The 16213-nt window shown below is 34.1% G+C and overlaps 1 protein-coding gene across 2 annotated transcripts in view; it reads left to right on the top strand.

The window, feature by feature from the left end:
• The first annotated feature begins 225 nt into the window (after positions 1 to 225).
• IBTK (inhibitor of Bruton tyrosine kinase) overlaps positions 226 to 16213 on the top strand; it is a 101058-nt gene continuing 85070 nt past the window's right edge. For both annotated transcript variants that reach the window (XM_077162326.1, XM_077162325.1), the window contains exons 1-5: positions 226 to 458; positions 7746 to 7851; positions 8082 to 8450; positions 11457 to 11553; positions 12827 to 12951. In XM_077162326.1, coding sequence (XP_077018441.1) covers positions 8130 to 8450; positions 11457 to 11553; positions 12827 to 12951 — 543 coding nt within the window. In that variant the 5' untranslated portion in view covers positions 226 to 458; positions 7746 to 7851; positions 8082 to 8129. The remainder of the gene's footprint in view (positions 459 to 7745; positions 7852 to 8081; positions 8451 to 11456; positions 11554 to 12826; positions 12952 to 16213) is intronic.

Genomic DNA, 16213 nt, shown 5'->3' with positions numbered 1-16213 from the left:
TTTCCTCCGTCCAACAGAGAGATATTTCTACCTGGATTGACCTCAAAATGGTCCTTCCCACCGCTTCTGAGGGCCTATAACCCCCAGTTACGGTCTTTCCCCGCCCCTGGCTGCGCTGGCAACCCCAAGGCCGGCAGGGTCAAGCTTTTAGGGTACTGCCACGCGAGGCCTCCGGGAAGACATCCAGCCAATCCACATGAAGTATACACGAGCCCCAGCCAATCAAAGTCCGTCTTATTCCTGCCTACCGCCCGCTCTGGCCCTCTTTCCCTGCCTCTCTTCTCGGGGCTTGTTAATCGGCGGCAGTAGTTGCAGCGGCCGTCGGAGCTCAACCGACCTTGGGGACGGGCACTCCTGGCGCCTTTTGGTCTCTTTTGCTGCGGTCACTGAGAATGAGTCCCTGCGCGGCTGTGTGCCGACTCGGCGGAGATCACTGGCGCAGTTTCATCTAGCGACTGGTGAGAGAGAGGTCGGCGCGGCCCGACTGTGCGAACCAGGCTGAGGGGACTAAGCTCCTTCAGCCCGGGGGCGACGGGAGAGAATTCACTTTCTCTAGGGTGTGGGTGACGGCGGACGCCGGTGGCGCGGTGGACTGCGGGAAAGGGACGCAGCGGCGCCGAGCCTGCCGGGCTTGGCGCGGGCGGCGCAGGGCTGGCCAAGTGATCCTCCCTTAGTTAATGAATGGCCTGTTCTGAAGATGTGCTACGTTGCACGCTTGCGGGACACGCCCTCCAAGGATGTTGCGTTCCTAGTGTCTTAGTTGTCAGGTGTCACTTGCCGTTTGAGCCTTGGACTTGAAGGCATTTTTGGAGCTACCGGTGTACCGTATCCAGCCCCCCCCAACCCCTTTCTTGGGGTCACAAAGTTTTAGTCCGTTCTAGGAACTCTGTGTTTGAAAGCAGGTCATGAACTCTAAGCTAAATATGAATTAACTGTGTGAAAAGGGACAGGTCCTTTTGTTGGAGGTGGGGAATGCGGAGGGAGTAGAGACCTTTTGTTCTTGTATCAAGCAGAACTGTCAGATTAAAAAAGTTTTAGTTAAACTTTGAAATTGGTAACCGAAGCCATCCTTGATTCCTGTTTTCCAATGTAGTTCATGAAACCGGACGGATATTTTCCAGAAGCAGAGATTGATGTACCATTCTTTCTTATGTCCCTTGGGAGGGCGTTTGATATTAGAAATTTGTCAGAAATACAGAAAGAATGTGACTTTATGAATGGTAGTGTTTCTGTGCCCATAATTTGGTTGGTGCAAATTCGCGTGCTTACCTTGCCCCTTCTTGAGGATCATTCCACTCCTTTTTCTATTTTGAAATCCTTGATTTTCATTTGTCTTAGAAATAGATTTAAAAAGTTAGGGCAGAAAGGATTGTTTTCTAAAGAGAATTATTATAGATATTTGAAGAAATTTGTCAAGCCAGTTTACTTCAAGAAATAAAAAAAAGAACATACGGTTGTGTTCCATTATTGAAAAAAATTTATTTTCAACTTGTATTAAGAGCTTTCAGTATGTTAAATTAGATATAAGGAACTTAATTATATTTTTAACCCTCATTATTCTTTTGGGCCATACCATAAAGTTCAGTAGACCTTAAATGAATGTACCTGTTTTACTTTCCTAGCAAATACCATTAAATGGGTCTGGTTAAACAATGGAAATTCATTTGCTTATGGTTTTGAGGCTAAATCAAGACATCGTCAGGCTGTGGTCTACATAAAGGAACTTAATATTACTTTGTTAATTATTATAAATGATACAGAAGTTTAGTTTGCTTTCATAAATGGGTCAATAATTCTTTGTCACATGCAGAATCTGCTTGTATCCTAAGAGTTGGCACTTTTGCTATTGTAAAACAGGATACTTGACTGATAAAGTATTGAGACAAAGTTTCTGTCTCCTGTACCCAGAGAGTATCTGAGAACCATTAGAAAAAATATAATATTGATAGAGCTATTTATTAATTTCCTAATGTTGTAGATGCTTGTAGTTTAAAATTATGTAGACTGTTTTTAGGGCTTGTACAGAGAAATTAAAAAATTTTGATTATGAGTTGCTGTAATTGGTAGCATGTCTTAATTTAATATAGATACACATTTATAAGGAATTTTGATGTAAAGAGCTTTTTTTTTAAAAAACTACATATATTTTATGAGAAATATGAAGAATTATGACATTTTTCCCATCTCAAGGAGCTTAAATTTGTAAGCAAGGTACATACTTACAAGGCAGATCATGATTGCCAGTATTTTGCAGGTGAAGAAACTGAGGATCAGGGTGATTAAAGTTGACTAAGGTTTAAGATAGTGTGAACCCATCTTGTGACTACAAATATGGGTAAGATTTTCTATTACATTATTCTACTTCTCATTGAAGAGTTCCTGACATTATATTGAGATAGCAGTTTGGATTCAGAAGAATAGAATCTAGAGTACTTTATGTTGGTGTGATTTTGGATAGGCTACTTAAATTTTCACATCATTTTCCTTGTAAAATGAAGGTAATCATATTTATAGGGACAATAATGAATCTGAAATAAGGATGAAATTAGTTAATTTTTGCAAGGCATTATGCTTATCTATATCAAAGTTCCATTGATGGTAGATATTTTGTTTTTAAGGCTTAGAGAAATGATAGCCTTCTAAAGATCTGGGTGAAAAGCTTCCAAATAGGAAGAACTATAATAAAAGCGTTTTTTTTGACCTTTATACCAGTATGTCCCTTTTCATCCTTTTCTTAACATTTTTTGGATTCTTATCATAATAAATGAATTTTCTCATTTAATTTTCAGAACAACTCAGGAGACAAACAAGTGATACCCCTTTTTTACAAATGAGAGAATTGAAGCTTAGTGAAATTAAGTGTTGGGTCAGGGTCACTTAGCTGGTTAGTGGTCTAGCTAGGTTACTAGCTCAGGTGTTCTCTGAGTTCAGAGCCTGAACTTTATATATCTCCAGGCTTAACTGGAATCTTTTTCCTGAGGTCACTAGGCTATTATTACCTCATGTGATGCAGATATTTTGGTCGTGGATGTATCAGGGAATAGCATGATGATATGAGCATTGAGGAATATAAGTGAGCTCTTAACCAAGGATAAGTAGGATTTTGAGCCATTGTTGTGGGCTTAGATTAAATTGGCTAAAATGTGGCAAAACAGTAACACTTCATATTCATCATGTGTAAAACATAATTTTTCACTTTTTAATCTTTATTTATTTGTGCCTTAATTGGGTTTTTTTTTTGTTTTTATGATTTCTGAAGTAGTCACCTCTTACTCTTCTTCCTGGATACACTGTCAGCTAAATCAGAAACCTGGGAGTTATCAACAACTCTTTGAATACAAGATCCTAAAATATTTCTGAGTTGCCCATTTTCCTTATTTCTAGAGAAAGGCACTTGAGGCTGTCCATAATCTCATCCACCCTTGTCTGTATATTAGGTGTCACTCCTGTCTGTTATCTGAATTACTTGGCCTTTTATTTTTTTGACCTGGGCAGGCACCGGGAATTGAACCCGGGTCCTCTGGCATGGCAGATAAGCATTCTTGCCTGCTGAGCCACCGTGGCCTGCCATACTTAGATTTTTTAGAACGGACCATTATGTTTACTGTTTCCTCTGCTGGAATGCCCTCCCACTCTAAATTTATCAGCTAAACACATGCTTATCTTTTAAATCCTCATTTATACATCTCTAGGAATCTTCCCTGTACCCCTTTCGTCCACCCCCCATTCCTGTATGTTACATGTTTTATCTTGACCGTAGGTTATAATCTTGATAGATTGTCATTAATGCTTTAACGAAATCAATCTCCTCTACCAAACTGTGACGTTTTGATAAGTAGCGACTTTGCTGTAGCTTCTCAATAAATTCTGTTGAATCAATACAGTTGTTAAGCTAGCTATGCATTTGCCCAAGTATTATCCATGAACCTGTATTTTATCTAAATTATTTGAGCCTTACTTATTTTTGTAATCCTAGTGCCTTGTGACCTACTGTGGATGCATCCGAAAGGCAGTGTAGCATAGCAGAAATATCAGGGACTTTACAGATATACAGATCTGTTATTTGAATTTTATCTCTTACTTGTGGTGTGATTTGGGTGCGTTACTTTTCTGTGATGTAAAATATCCGGCAGATAATAATTAGGTGCTTAATAAATATTTATTTCCTTTGCTTTCTTCCCCTTCAGTACGTATTTGTTGAATGCATGGTTGAGATTTACAGTAGGTATTGGAAATATCAGTCTGAAATTTAGAGATGTGTGGGCTCTAAATATCTCTAGGAGATAGATTTGGAGATTATAAGCATGTAGATTAGAGTTAAAAGCATGAAAAGGATTGAAATTACCCAGAGAGAGTATGCAGTAGAGAGGAAAAGAGGACCAAGGATAGAACATTGAGAGAAGCTCGACATTTGAAAGTCTGGAAAGGGATAGTACCCTAAGAAGTGGTGGTGGGGAGAGCACACGATACTTCAGTTAACTCCCTATCTGTTTTAAAGAGAGTAGAGTGTTAAGACTCAAAAAGGGGGAAGTCAGAAACATAAAAACTGACCATATTCACAAGAATTTGGCAATTTGGAGGTCACTCATAACCTTAGTGAGTGTGGTTTCACTGGAAAAAAGGCATAGAAATCAGGTACCAGTGACACTGAAGCTTAAACATGAACTTTGGAATTAAAATTCGGTCTCTTTTTGTTACTGAAGAAATAGTGGTAATAAAGGCTATTCTTCATTGAATGCATATTCAGTATCAGGCTCCATGCTAAGTAGTTTACATGTGTTATCTTATTTATCATTACAGTAACCTTGTGAGATTGGTGGCATTTTATTTTAAGGTAAAGAAATGAGGTCTTGGAGAGATTATGTAATTTTTAGAGTTATATTATATAATGGGTAACAGCTGGCATTGTTGTATTTGAATCCAAATATGTTGGATTCTTAAGAAACCGTAGCTCTGAATCCCTTCCATATTTATGGTCATAGTACTCTGTATGTATATGTATTCTCTATGTATGATAGTAAGGTATGACTTTGATTTTTAACATACTCTTTTTTCTTTAAATATTTATATTTTGTATAATAAATTAAGTAACTTTCTTCTGTTGTATCGTAATTCTTTCAGGTAGAGTTGAAGTGATTCACCAATAAGTTGTCCCTTTCAGGTATTATGCATACACTGGAAATACAAAGATGGCATGATTTTAGAGCCTCAAGATAATGAAATTGCATGTGATTTTTTTGTCATATATTGTATTTTCCCATTCTAACATTTTTAAACTACTTGAGGATTTGGTACCTTTTTCTCTGTATCAGCTATTGAACAAACACTTGTTTGTTTTTGTTTTCTGGTTCAAATCAACACTTTAAGGCAGAATGATTTTTTTAAGGACTATGTCACCTTACACAATGTAGACTAGTAGAAACAGACCTGAAGATAGAAAGGAATTATCTTGTTTTATGCTGTTTTTTTCCCAGGCGGAGGGATCAGAATAATTAAGAACAGAAAACTAGCTAGATTTTGGACTTCTCTTAGTGTAGTTTGAAGTAGAACTAGAAAGTTCAGATTTGAAATGTTTCGTATCTATGTCTGATGTACAGAACTTTTCCTCTCTAAATATAATAAACTTATGTATGTCTCTCTAAATAATCTTCCTGAGAAGTAGAGTTTCTTTTTATGCCACATTCAAAGTATATATTTTAAAAAGAAATAAGAATGAAAAAGTATTTTGGGAAATTTAAGTAGCTTGATATGTTGGAGAAGATAATTTACATAGTGTTTCTACTACAGTACAGTTGGTACTTCTGTACTAGTGAATAGATTGACTAATTTAAAATCCAGACAAAAATACAGAAAGGAGAAGATATATAAATCTGAGATAATAAAATGCACAGAAAAGTGCTAGTGTAAATATAAATAATTTGTAAATGTAAATAAGTGCTAGTGTAGATATAAAATTACTTGATTAGTTCTCTAACAGGAAGTAAAGAAACTGAAGAATAGAGGTTTATCAAATAGTTGACAAATACTTCATTTCTCCAGATCTGATTGGGACAAATCAGACAGGCAGGATATTGGGAGAAAATGGAAGCTAGAGGCTCATATGTGGTAAAAGGTAGATGAGTTTTCTACATTTCTTCTGACCTCTCTAATCAGTACATTAGCATTTATTTTTTTAGAAGTTTACTTACTTTTGAGTAGGTATTACATAGACATGGCATAGCTTTCAAAAGGGTTTTATAGTAAAAATAAATCTACCTTCCAATCTTGTCTCCAAGTACTGGTGCCATTCTCTAGAACTATCACTGTCAACCATATTCTTATGTATTCTTTTTGATATCTTCCATGAATATTCAAGTACTAAAAATGTATATACATATATATTTCGCTCACGAATAGTATGACTATGTATCTCATTAAAAAAAACATTTTACAATATATCTTGTGGATTATTTCTTTTCAGATACTATTTAGCTTTTTCATTTCTTTTTGATGAATAAAATTCCATTGCATTAACAGCATAATTTCTTTAGCTATTTAGATTATTTCTAGGCTTTGCTTTTCAAACAGTGATGCAATGAATATTTTTGTTTTTGTAATTTCACACATGGATAGCTATAGAATAAATTCCTAGGAGTAATATTGTTTGGATTAGAAGACACATGCAATTTATATTTTGATTCATTTTACTAAATGCTCTCCATAGAGATTATATTATTTGCAATTCTTGCCAGCAATGGATGAGAGTTCCTCTTCTCCATAACCTTATCAGTGCATAATAACATCAAACTTTTTAGATCTTTGCCATTCTAATAGATAAAAAAAATGGTATCATTATAGCTTTAATTTGCATTTTTGAGTGAGGTGATCCTTTTTTCTTTTTAAAAATCCATCTGAATTTCTTTTTTTTTTAAATATGGTCATAGTCTTTGACTTTTTTCTATTGGTCTCTTGTTGATTTGTAAAGACAGTATATGTTAAAGAAGGCTTTCCTCTTCACTTTTTTTCATGTAGTATTAAACTGTATCGGATTTATTAATCTTTTATTTATAACTCTTGGATTTCAGGTCATAATTAGACAGCCCTTTTCTACTTTGTAATTATGAAAAAGAATCCCTATATTTGCATCCAGTAGTTTTATAGTTTTTTTTTTCCATGTTTGTCTTTGGGCTATCCGAAATTTATATTGGTGTATTGTATAAAGTAATTGTCTAAAGTTACTTCTTTTCCAGATAGCTACCCAGGTGTTTTAACACCTCTTTTAAAATTATCTCCTTCTGTTGGGAAAAACTTTCCAGGCAAAAAACACAAGGCTAGTATAGTTGGCTATTGTTTTTGTTGTGATGATGATGATGATGATGATGATGATAATGATGATGATGATGTTGTTGATGATATGGCTGTCCTTTTAAGGGATGGAGGTGGGGATGGGATTCTTATCAAGATAGTAGATTTAAGTGTGTTCATAGCTTTTGGGGACATATCTAGTAGAGTGTGAAAATACGGGAGAAGCAGACATGAAGGTTCTGGAAGAAAAGAAGTAGACTCCAGAGTATTGACACAGAAATCTACCTTAAATATGAAACTGGAAAAAAAGGAGATGAGGAGGACTGTTAAACTAATTTAGAAGAAAAATAGAAATTAAGGGCATTTAAATATGGATGTAGTGGTATTGTAAAGGGCTTGAGGAGGCTGAGAGAGTTTTATATTCACTTTCTCTTTTCTTTCCATTTTCTGTTATCTTATAGGGCATCCTTGCAATTATGGATATTTAAAAGGATCACACAGTGTGGAGGGGGAGAACCCCTCTTCACTCCCCCTTGGTGCTTGACTCCAGGAATAATCTATAAACTGGTAAACTGTGTAAAATTTTTTTTTTAATAAAGAATATGCATTTGATATAAATTTTATAGAGCTATTTATACTTTTTGATCCAAGTGCCAACATAAATTGTACAGATACATAGTTTTATACTATTGCCATGAGGATTTAAATTTTAATCCTGAGATGGCCATTTATTCTCTGTAATTCATTCTGAATACATCCTTGTGTTCTGGCTGTTTTTTTTTTTTTTTTTTAATTAGTCTTAACTGATCATTCTGAAGAAATAAGCAGTATAAAAAAAAATTAGGATGAATTCTTCTATCCCTGACTGCACATTAAAGTGTCGATCCCTGCAGCATGCTTTGGATGTTCTTTCTGTGATAACAAAGGGGAGTGAAAGCCAGATTAAGGCCTTTCTCTCTAGTCATTGTTACAATGCTGCAATTATCAAGGACGCCTTTGGCAGGAATGCCCTCCACCTTGTTTCTTCCTGTGGAAAGAAAGGAGTGTTAGATTGGCTTATTGAGAAAGGTGTGGATCCATCTGTGAAAGACAAGGAGTCAGGATGGACAGCGTTGCACAGAAGCATTTTTTATGGACATATTGATTGTGCTTGGTCTCTCTTGAAGGTAAGTATCATTTAAAACTGTATTTGGTCAGGCATATATTTATCTTTTTTATTTTACCCCACTTATTTTCCAAAAGAGATAGGAGTTTGTTCTTGTCACTTACTTGATATCTTTTATTATTGTAACTCACCCTTGAATTAAAATCCCTTTTTAATTTAAAGTTTCCTTTTTATTTAAACTTTTTTATGATGTAAATTTTTAAACATTATCAAAGTTGACAGTATAAAATAAATATAATAAACTATTGGCCAACTTTGTGTTATGTGTACCCCCAGTGACTTTTCTCATCCCACCTTATTTTGAAGCAAATTCCAGACATTTTTTTCCTTACTTTTAAATATCTATATGATTAACTACTTTAAAAGGGTAATTATTAATCAAAACTAAGGGGCTGTGTATTTGACTTATATGCTCATTTCTTGTTTGGTAGGATAAAATATTTTTCTTAAAAAAATTATAATTAGAATCAGCTTAGTATCTTTGAAATTTCCCATGTAGTAAATTAGATCTAGGACTTTGGTACTGAATATCCAAATAATGAAGAAGTGTTTAGTTATACCCCAAAGTAGTTTCATTAATGATTGCAAATTAAAATCTCACCACCAAAAAAAAAAAAAAAATCTCACCACCGGAAGTCATGAGTTTTAAATTAATTATCTTCTTTTATAGGTATTTTGTTATGGTTTGTGGAGGACCCAAAGAACAAAGCACTTGTAATCAAATTAGGGAGCTGACTTTCCGTGTCTTTATCTCTTTTTAACTTAAAAAAAAATTATTTCCATAATGGTCATTCTGTGGTAACATATACCAACAAACAGCCTTTATGTTATGGCAGCTAAACTGCCTAGGTCTGCTGTTTACTAGTCATCTTGGATGAGTTTGAATCTCAGTATCATCTATAAAATAAAGATAATAATAGTACCTTCCTCATTTCTCCCCCAGGGTTTGTCAGTAAAGATAAAGCTTTTCTCAAGCTTTATTTTTCCCAGGGAAATTTTCTGCATGCAGTTCTTTATCTTAGGCTCTGCTTTGGGTAAAGACAGTCAAAGAAACAAAAATAGTCTTCTATATATCCTTACAGACATCTCTAGTGGTGTTACCAGTGCTTTGTAATGGAATAGCTAAAAGTCCTCATTTTAGTTGTAGAACATTAAAATTAGATGCTCACGTTTATAGTCCTGGTATATACTTTGATGCTATATTAGAGTTTTTAAGATGAGCATATTAGAAAGTGTCATAGCCTGCCATTATCTTGGGAGCTCTGAAGGTAGAAAATGTTCCTGGTTCTTTTTGTAGTTGGGGATGCTTAGGATTTATTATACTTAAATTTTTTGAAAGTAATAGGTAAGTTATACTTTTAAACTTAATAAGATCTTAGATGGTTACTAACTTTAACTTGTGTATTTTTGTGAATTGACTTGACAGTGCCTTTCAAAACCAGACATTATAGCCATTTAGACCACAATATAGTTAGAATTGGTTTTAGTTTATTAGTAATACATTATTATAAGATAAGAGAAGATTTAATTTCCCAGGTAACCCAAGACAGAGTATTCCAACATGCCAGCATTAAGGGTTTAAAATATTTCATGGTTTATCTTGGCCCTTGATCACCGAGGTAAACTGTATTTGAATAGACAGTGATCATACACACTATTTAAAATAGAGAAAAGTCCAAATAACTGTTGCAAATTTTTATGAAACAGACAGCAAACACTGAAAGTTATACATCTTGTATTTACACCCCCCTCCCCACGATATTTTAAAACAGAAAGTGTGTGATAGGGCTGGGAATGTTAAATGCCTTAAATAGGTGTGTTTTAGTTTAAGTTGCCAGAATGTACTATACCAGAAACTGAACAGCTTTAAAAAGGTTTTAGTTTTTAAGAAGGGAATTTACTAAGTTGCAAGTTTACAGTTCTAAGGTGATGAAAATGTCTAGACTAAAGCATCCAGAGGCAAAGATCCCTTATCTCCATTGAAAGGGCTAATGAAATTTGGGGTTTCTCTCTCAGCTGGGAATACACATGACTTTCTCTTCTCATTTCATAAGGCTTCCCTGCATCTCTGAAGGTCTCTGGCTGTATAGGCTCTTTCCACACTTCAGTTTTTCTGAAATGGTTCCCTTTTAAAGGGCTCCAATAAGCCACCCCACCTTGAAATGGTGGAGACACATCTCCATGAAAACTACCTAATCAAAAAGTTACCTCCCACAATTGGGTGGGTCATATCTCCATGGGTACAATAGAAAAGATATCCCATCAAGCAATATTGAATGAGGATTAAAGAACATGGCTTTTCTGGGGCAACCACAGTTTCAAACTGGCACAAAGTAGAACATAAAATGCTTCATTTCTTGTTTGGGTTTGAATTATGGAGATATAAGACTGCAGTAAATTCCTCTTAAACACACTTATACATAGATTCCAGATTTTTGTGATTTATAAGAGGTTGCAGTTAATGCCATAAAAAAGATTTACAGTGGAAAGATAGGAAAATATATATCACACAAATAGAAATAAAACAGTTGCCTTAATAGATATAATAGAATTCACAGCAAAAGAAAATGGGTTATAGATGATCATATATTTATAGAGTAAATGTGTGTATCTTTTGTTCTGCCATTACCTTGAAATCCTGACAGCCCTTACTTATAAAGACATGGGATATGGCCCTTGGAAATACAGTAAGCACAAACACACACCCACATGGAGTTTGCCTTACCAAACAGGGCTTGCCTTACCTTGAAAAGCTTTCACATCTAGTTCATTTTTATTTTAAATATTACTTTATTTGTCTTATCATTGCTCATTTTCCCAGGAATTGAATGTTTGATTTCTCTTAGTTGTTTGTGTGTGTCAGAGAAAATGTTAGAATGTGAGAGACAATTCTTATTAAATGTTTTTTCTTTTTACTTTTTATTTATATTCTTGATTATCTGATGTTTTGATATATAAGAATAATAAATTATTGACTATAGGTAAATTGATTTTATTTATTTTTAAGCATGGTGTTAGTCTGTACATTCAAGATAAAGAAGGCTTGTCAGCTTTGGATCTTGTAATGAAGGATAGACCAACTCATGTAGTATTCAAGAACTCTGGTAAGAAAATTCCACAAATATATTCTATTAAGGGGCAGCTTTTAAAATTGTAATGAAATTTTATTCATATAAAAATAATAAGATTTATTTGTGCATGGATATCCACAAAGACCTACTTTGGTATTTGTTGATTACTATTTTTGATTTGATGTTCCGAATACATTGCTTTATTTTGTATTTTTCATTTCCAATCCATACTTATGTCTATAAGAATAAAAATGTAACCTAATGGGATGGAAGTTTGAATTGTAACTGCATAAAGTATCCACAAGGTCACATCAGCATTTGAGATACAGGAAAAAAGGAATGGAAGTAATTCTTCAACCCGCACATTCTAATTTCATTTATCTTTCCAGTTCTGTGAACTTTGGAATTAGAAATTGGGGGTAAAGGAAAAGAGGTTAAAATGGGTCATTTGCATTTAATTAGTTGAGCAAGCTAAGTAAGGACACAATCTGCTTTTTTATTTCTGCTTTGGATACTACAGTGCAGGTAACAGTTATAATTCCATTCTCAAACTCTGTCAGCCTTCCAAATTAATGAAGATTTATGTCATAAACTTAGCAGTGATTAAATTTTATCCCAGTTAAAGGGATACTAGTCACTAGTTTATTTTGCATCATGAAGAACAAACTATTAAGGGAAACAAGGCTGGTTCAGTGGTAGAATTCTTGCCTGCCATGTGGGAGACCTGGGTTCAATTCCTGGCCTGTGCACCTACTCTTCCCTCAAAAAAAAAAAAAAGATTCAACAAATGGTGCTGCAATAATGGGATACTCACATGGAAAAACAATGAGATGTTGAGATGTTACCTCCACCACACAGCACACACAAAAAAGCAAACTATTGGAAGCTAATATTTCTGTAGAAACAGTAAATAATGTGTCATTTACAGTAATTTAGGATCTTTATACATGTGGATTAATAAAGTTTTATATTAAAAAAACCATATTGTTGTTGAAACTAAATAGATGTGTTTTATTTATTAAATTGCTAATGAAACAAAAGAACAAATGCTGATGGCTTATATTGAGAAAGGCCTGTGCTATGATTTGGATTTTTTGATTTCTAGCCTTAGAATTTTATAATATCATATTAATAGTTTTATAATTTAAGAGAGTCTTGGCAGCATCTTTCTAAATATGGTAGTTAAATTAGTTCTTATGAAGAGCCATGTTTTAGCTAAACTGATAGTGGGGTATATCTATAATTGAATCAAACATACAGTTGTTTTAAAATATAAAAGGAGTATAAGTGTTAATTTTCATTTTAGATCCTACAGATGTCTACACTTGGGGAGATAATACAAATTTCACCCTGGGTCATGGAAGCCAGAATAGCAAACATCATCCAGAAATGGTGGATCTATTCTCCAGGAGTGGAGTTTATATCAAGCAGGTATTTTGAAATACAATCTGAGTACTTTTAACCCTTAAAAAATTTTTTACATTTGATAGCTCAGCTTTTCATTTGGATTATATTACCTTTGTTGAAGGCATGATAACAGGTTTTTTTTAAGAAATCAATCAACAGAATTTTACTAATTCTTTTTTAGATTTTGATAATCATAATCATATGTAGATTGTAAAATACCTTACAAGTATGAGATGTTAGTGCAAACAATGTTAAAAATGGATAGGCACCATACAGATATTCATTTAATTTTAAGAAGGTAGAGCTTCTGTTAATTTTCTAGCATTTGTTTCTATTTAACAAAAATTTGGATTCTTGAAGTACTTTTGTAAGTGAATTTGTTATTGAAGGTCAGTGTCATCAGTTTTATGTAAGTGAACCTGAATTTTTAAATATAACCATTTGTAAAATTTTAATGTAATTGTAAAGGATTGGCTTTTGGTCCTATAACCTTATGCTGAATGATATCCTCTACTTTCATGAATTCAACCACTGTTGACAATTCTCTTTTTCTTTAATACTGTATATGTGAGTATATGTGTCTATGTATAATTTATACCTCTAGTCTGTTTTCCTCTTGAACTTCATGTACCCTGGACGTTCTTTTAAGTTATTTAAACTTAACATGTCTGAAGTGTTGTTTTTGCCGCTTCTAAACTTTCTCTATGCAGTGTTTAAAGCTATAAATTTCAGTTTCTGTATCCTCATTATTATATCTCTGAACATGAACATGCCTCATGAACCCAGGTGTCATGCTTTTTTAAGTTCTTATCTTTTTCTTGGACAATGACAACAATATCCTAATTTGATTCCATGGCTCTGGCCTTTCCAACCCCTGTTATTCTCCAGAATTATTGTCTTGAAAAAGAAAGCTCATTATGTCTTTCCCTGTTAGTTCCCTTTTGGATAAAATCCAGACTTATAGCTTGGAATGTGAGGTCTTTTTATTCTTCCTAAACTAACTTTTTAGGTCCTGTTTTGCTACAGTTTCCCATTTGTATTCTTTCTGCATTTTGGACTTGATAAATCTTAGCTTGTATTTTGAGATTGACTCCTCAAACAGTCTTTAGGGATAGTTTGACCATGTATCCCTGGTTTGCCTATGATAGCTCTGGTTTATGGTTTTATTCCTGGTGTAATTGTTAATATCATCCCCTTTTATTATCAAAAGTGAAATAAATAATACAGAGTAAATGGCTACCCTGTTTAGTGTTCCATATAAGACTGTTCATGCTGAAAATCATGAGCTGCCTAATAGATCACAACCACCAATTAAAAAATATGAAATAAAAAAATGAAATAGAAGAGCTAAACTCTAAAATATTAAATTTAGAGGGTTAGAAACAGAAGCCCATATGGAATTAAAGTGTGATCAGAGAATTAGGCAGTAGAATGATGTCATGAAAAGCTAGGATTTTAGATGGTTCATCTGCATAGAACTGGAAGGAATTTAGGATAATGAAAGAACTTGGGATGGATAGGAATCACAGGCCTGGTGTCCAAATCTTTAGTAAAAAAAATAAGTAAAAAAAAAAAAATCTTTGTAAAATGTGAGGAAGATAAAAAGGTGAGCAGTGAAAGCAGGGGTGCTAAATGTGTGTGCTGCTCCCATCCCACTAGTCCACATCCTTTGGCAGATATTGCTAATCAATCACAGCATTATAGTGTTTGTTTGTCTTTTTTGTAGTTGTGTGGCCGGGGTAACATTTAATTCTTTTTCCATGTGAATATTCCTTTATTGCAGCACCATTTGTTGAATTTTTTGTTTGTTTGCTTTTGTTTGTTTGTTTGTTTTGGAAAATGCATGGACCAGGAATCGAACCCTGGTCACTCGCATGGCAGGTGAGAATTCTACCACTGACTACTCTTGCATCCCTGTTTTTTTTTTTTTTTCTCTTCTCCCCTGTTTCTTTTTTAACTGAGCTTGAACAGGTCCTCAGAATATTCTCAAACCAGCATTCCATCCATCAGTAAATGTTGGTTAGAGTTGGGATGCTAGAAAGATACCTGTTTTTTCTTTCCTGTGTTAATACATGGTATAAGAGCTTTTAAGGAGTGGGGATTTTTATGCAAAAATGAGGGACTAATGATAACATTAGGAAATCACAAAGCTATTTGCACCTTCTGATCCTAAGATATACGTGTCATAGAAGAATTGAGCAAATTCCACATGACAAGGTCGTGGGTAAAACAGTACGTTCAGTGAGAAATCCACATCTCTATTAAGGCAAGGAAGTGGGAATATTTTTTGAAGGATATAAGGAATTTTATTTATCATGGAATGCGGGCTGAAGTGGGCACTGTAGAAAAATTTGAGGAGGAAAGCAGTTGTAAAGTTTGGTGAGGGAAGAGAACGCAAGTATGGGAATATTTCCTGAATGTGAATTATATATAAATCCTCATTAATCATTGGAAAAAGGGCTGATTCTGTAGTATATTACCAAATGAGTGAACTATCCTAGATATAGATTATAAATATTTGCATCATATATTCCAGAGAATTAAGATGAAAAGCCATGATCAGTTGTCTCATTTTAAAATTCAGAGGTTTTTAAAGTTGGAGGACTAGTGCCTAAACTGTCTGGTATCATTGATTATTTAGTTGTAGAAGTCAGAAACTGTAGAATGTTATTCTAACATTGAATATAAAATTGAACAAAATGTGCTATTTTTGGTTTCTTCAAATGGTTTCTTCAAAATAAATTCTAACTTTAAAATACAATTTTTGGTTTTGTTTTTAGACTTTCTTTTCAGGTATTTGTGGTAAAGCTAATTGAGATAATGACCTTTTGCATTGCTAATTTGATAGGCACATTGTGTTTACAGAACTCTAAGTGGTTTGAGGATATGTATAAATATTTAGAGTTTGGAATTTAGCTTATAATTTTGTTTTCCGAATGACCTTGTCATCCTGGAAAATGATTCTAGATTTATTTCTTATTTATCTGTTTATGTCCTGATTTTGAAATATTTATAGTTGATATCAACAATAGAAGTACAAATTTTAGAAATAAGAAAAAAAGATTTTCTAAATAGTATTAAGGTAAAGTAAGTGTACTGAATATTAGATGCATTGAAAATAGCAAAGTGTGGCCTGAGAGTTAATTATGTAAGTACATGCATATTTAAAACTACCACTGATCTCCTGTTAGGCCTTTTGCTGATTCAGTTTAACCTTCTTATTACTGTTGTTATATATGATAAGAGTATATCAATGCCTAGGAATGGGGATGTAGTGGGGAGGGGA

The sequence above is a fragment of the Tamandua tetradactyla genome, chromosome 5, assembly GCF_023851605.1.
Source record: "Tamandua tetradactyla isolate mTamTet1 chromosome 5, mTamTet1.pri, whole genome shotgun sequence".
Classification (NCBI taxonomy): Eukaryota; Metazoa; Chordata; class Mammalia; order Pilosa; family Myrmecophagidae; genus Tamandua; species Tamandua tetradactyla.
This window is presented reverse-complemented; position numbering and strand designations above follow the sequence as displayed.